Source organism: Cariama cristata, unplaced genomic scaffold, assembly GCF_000690535.1.
Source record: "Cariama cristata isolate BGI_N322 unplaced genomic scaffold, ASM69053v1 Scaffold46522, whole genome shotgun sequence".
NCBI lineage: Eukaryota > Metazoa > Chordata > Aves > Cariamiformes > Cariamidae > Cariama > Cariama cristata.
Genome location: NW_009602955.1, coordinates 1 through 3,843, shown reverse-complemented (window position 1 = coordinate 3,843; position 3,843 = coordinate 1). Strand labels below are relative to the sequence as shown.

The window sequence follows — 3,843 nt, the reverse complement described above, 5'->3', positions numbered from 1 at the left end:
AGCTACGAGGAGGTAAGCACCTCGGCCGAATTCCGGCACCTTTCTCAGGGCGGACGCCAGTGCTGCCTGCGGGCTCCGTCTGCTGTCAAGCGAGCTCTGAGCTCGTGCATCAGGTTGTTACAGAAACTTGGTGTCAAAGCATGCTGTCAGCAAGGGCTGCACGATATGTAGCAGCTTGTTAAGAGCAGCTTGAGGAAGAGAAGTAGGTCTGAGAAACTGCTCTGCACTATGAGTCAGATCCAGTACTTTGTCTGTCCTGCTTTTGGCGTGACCCAGGTGACTTCCTCATGCCCTTGCCCCTTGAGGTCATATTAATTTAGAGTTAACAGCATTTGATTAGTCACATCTATGCTGGTTGTTTGATTCAACGTTTCTGTGCCTCACAGGGTTAGTGAAGTTAAATGGTTTTGAGAGGGGAATACTAGGTGCGAAAGTAAGCTTGAACGTAATAGAAAGTGGAAGACTTTCCAGCACTAGACTCAAAATGGAGTATTTTTTCTGGTACTGGTCTTGGAGTGTTGGTAGTGTTGTGAAACTACACCCTCATTTCTAATGAGAATTTTTATTTTTTAGCTAAAAGAAGAGAATGCCAGTTTGAGAAGCAAGATCAATAAGCTTCAGATTTTCTCTGAAACTCAAGCAGACAAGTGCGTAAGCCACAGAATGGGGGAAAGTAACCACATAAGCAAGGAGTTGTCTTAGAAGAGGTGCTCACTGGAAACAGTCAACATCTTTAAAGAAGAAAAATGTAGTTGAAATCTGTGCTATTTATTAAAAAGCTTTAACAAACCTGGTTTTCCTATTGAAAAAGTCTTGGAAAGTAAGTAGCAAGCTGACATCTGATGACTGTGTTTGTGTGGCTTACGCTTCATGCAGTTTAGGTGGTTAGTGAAAATGAGGGTAGGGCTTGTGACAGGATGCATTTCATAAAGCTTCAGATTAACAAAATAATGAATCTTAATCTTTCTCCTTTGAAGCAAGAAAAGCATTTTTATTTTTGCTGGTGAGCAACTTGATACTGGGAGACTTGAATTTCCTGAGGTTAAACAACCCTTATTGAGACTGATTTTGAATGGCTGTATTTTCTGTACACCCTTTCTGCATTCAGCTGTATAGTTCCCATTAATGCTAATGGATGTTGAACAAAGAGATCCCCTGAGCCACAGCCTAGAATTGTTGTTCTGTGGGAAGACTTAATTTTTCTTATAACATGAAAGAATGAGTTTCTTCATCCTTACCTAGAATTTTCTTCCTAAAGTATTTAAAGTTACAGGTGTTTACTGTACATCGTCTCTTGATTTTTAAGGATGCGGAAGCTTGAAAAAAAGCTTGAGGAAAACAAAATTAAAGAAGAAAAAGAAGCGCAGGATTTGGAAGCAATGGTGCAGCACGTGGAACAAAATCTCCAGCTGATGACTGTAAGTTTGCCATCCTAACAGAAGCTCGTTTGCAGCTGGAACTGTGTGATTCTGATCCTTTTCCTTCCTACCCCAGGAGAGTGAGGGAAGCTGAGGTGATTATGTCACCCATGTAAGCACTAAACAGGTCTGACGTAGGTTCAGATTCTTCCCTTATAACAGGACTGTGTCCCAGTCTAGAACTCCTTTCATTACCTAGAATAAGGGAGATCTTTGCAGAAGTACCACTTTCAGATTTATCAACACGTTCCAATTGCTTTGTTGCAGCCTTCTGAGTACCTTCCTATGTGAACTAAGGGCTGGTTTTTCTTGCTTGCGTATTTCTACGGGGTACCTTTTCCTGTTGTCCATGAACAAAGTTTAATGGCTGGAGGTGATGGACAGCACTTGAAGATATCAGAAAGGAAAATTGGGGAGAGGAGGAAACAGCTGGTCAGACATGACTGGGGGCAGTATCTCCATCGCTTAAAGCATTCGGAACACGCAGTGGTACAACACAAACCATATCACTTCAAGTTATGTGCTGGAATCATGCATTCCTACATAGCTCAAACTGCCTGCTCTGTCCTAAGCACTGCTATGGTTAAGTAATCTTTATTCTATTTCAGAAACGGGCTGTTAAAGCAGAAAACAGTGCTACGAAACTGAAACAGGAAAATGCATTACTTCAGGTATGAAGCAGTATTCTTAAGGTCTTGCTGAATGTACTGGGACTGAAAGCATACATCTTGAAATTGAGTCTATAAAAAGGATATTGAAAAATTTTAATTACGCCTCACTGTTCTTAGTGAATGTTATAGAAGATGTTCTAGACTAGAACATTTCAGCTTTACGCAGACCGTTAACTTCACCTCTGGGGTGTGTGGTACTTCACTTACAATTTTGCTGAAGTTTCACGTGATGTTCAAATACTGTTTGATATTGGGGACCTGTGAATGCTGTAATGCAACAGGGCATGTGGGTGTTTAGCTGTAGGAAGGTACCTAACAGAGAAGGCAGAGAAGCTTCAGAGATACTACAGATAGCTGGGCAGAGCCTGCCTAGTGCTAGATGACGGCATCGGTGTCAAGTTAACAGCTTCCGTCCCCCCCATCAGAGTTGGAATTTGCCACTCAACGCTGGGTTGGTTCTGTGAAGCAAGTGGACTTGAGGGCTTAGCAGGCAGGCTATTGTGAAAACACTGTGTGCATTTTCAGTTTCAATAAAGGCTTTTAAATTGTAGTTTTCTGCTCTCCAGAGCTGGGAAGACATTCTCTCTAGGCAGTCTGGTTATGGGATCTGTTCATTAGTCGTTGCACCTAATAAATTGCTGTATGACTCTTTTCATTAGTTGCTTTAGTTATAAAGTATCTACTGGAGGTTTGTGGTTATTTTCACATAAAGTTTTTGTTTGTTTCCTGCCTAGGTTCAGCTGAAGAATTACAAGACAGAGAATGAAGCCTTGAGGTCGGGCCAGTCAGCGAGTCTGTCTGTGGTGAAACAAAACGCTGACATTGCCTTACAGAATCTTCTCACGGTCATAACGAACTCCCAGTCTTCCATCAAGTGAGTTGTTTTAAGACGACTCTCCTAACACTACCCCAGATGCTTGTCTAAATACTGAGGCCACAACTCAATGTCCCCAGTGGTTTTATTTTTTTATTATTTTTTAGGATTGAAACTCAGGTTCTTGTATTCTGTATGCCAGATCAGCTAGTTCATGTTCTTACTCATCTGCAATACATTCTTCCAAGTTTAGTTAATAAAAATAGAATGTGTAAGTCTTAGTTTTTTAGTCAGTGTAAAACCATTACACTTTAAGTCTCATATACTTCATTTCTGTAAGACTCTTATAATTCATTTCAAGAAGTGAAGTCTTCAGTCCACATAAACTGCTTCTTGAAAAATCGCATTGCATGGGTAACCACCACCAAAACACTGCCTGACGACTTTATCCTCTCCTCCGTGGTCTGACGCTGTGTCTCCCCCACGTTGCAGGCAGCTGGTCTCCGGAGCAGAATCACTGCAGCTCGTCGCTGATCTCCTTAAATCAATAGACAGAATTTCTGAAATGTCAGAAGATGGACAGTGACTCAAACAAAACGGACTCAAATGGAGAACTTTGCTTTCATGTAGAAACCATTACTGAGAAAATAATTTGTGATACGCAGCCTTGTTACGATGTGTGAAGCTGTCAGCCCTCCTGCAGAACTGGCTTTTCTGTCTCTACACCGTGCAGCCACCGGATCACTAAACCCCAAACGGACAAGAGTATGTCCCTTTTCCTGCTCAGCTGGGACCACGGCCCCTCCTCGCCTCGCACCCCACATTCCTGTGAGCACCCCAGGTTTTGGCTGGGACCCCCCTTGCCTTTCTCTCCCCATCAGGGCCTGCCTTGCCACGGAGGGAAAAGGGGTTGTGGGATTTCGTGCACCGTGGCGAGTCC

At 42.7% G+C, this 3,843-nt stretch overlaps 1 protein-coding gene across 1 annotated transcript; it reads left to right on the top strand.

The window, feature by feature from the left end:
- Positions 1–573: 573 nt before the first annotated feature.
- Positions 574–3,489, top strand: LOC104154589 (serologically defined colon cancer antigen 3 homolog; the record flags this gene model as incomplete). Its single annotated transcript, XM_009694959.1, has 5 exons — positions 574–647; positions 1,307–1,418; positions 2,027–2,089; positions 2,824–2,963; positions 3,396–3,489. Coding segments are annotated over 5 exons (483 nt in total), but the record flags the coding sequence as incomplete, so codon positions are not given.
- Positions 3,490–3,843: the final 354 nt, after the last annotated feature.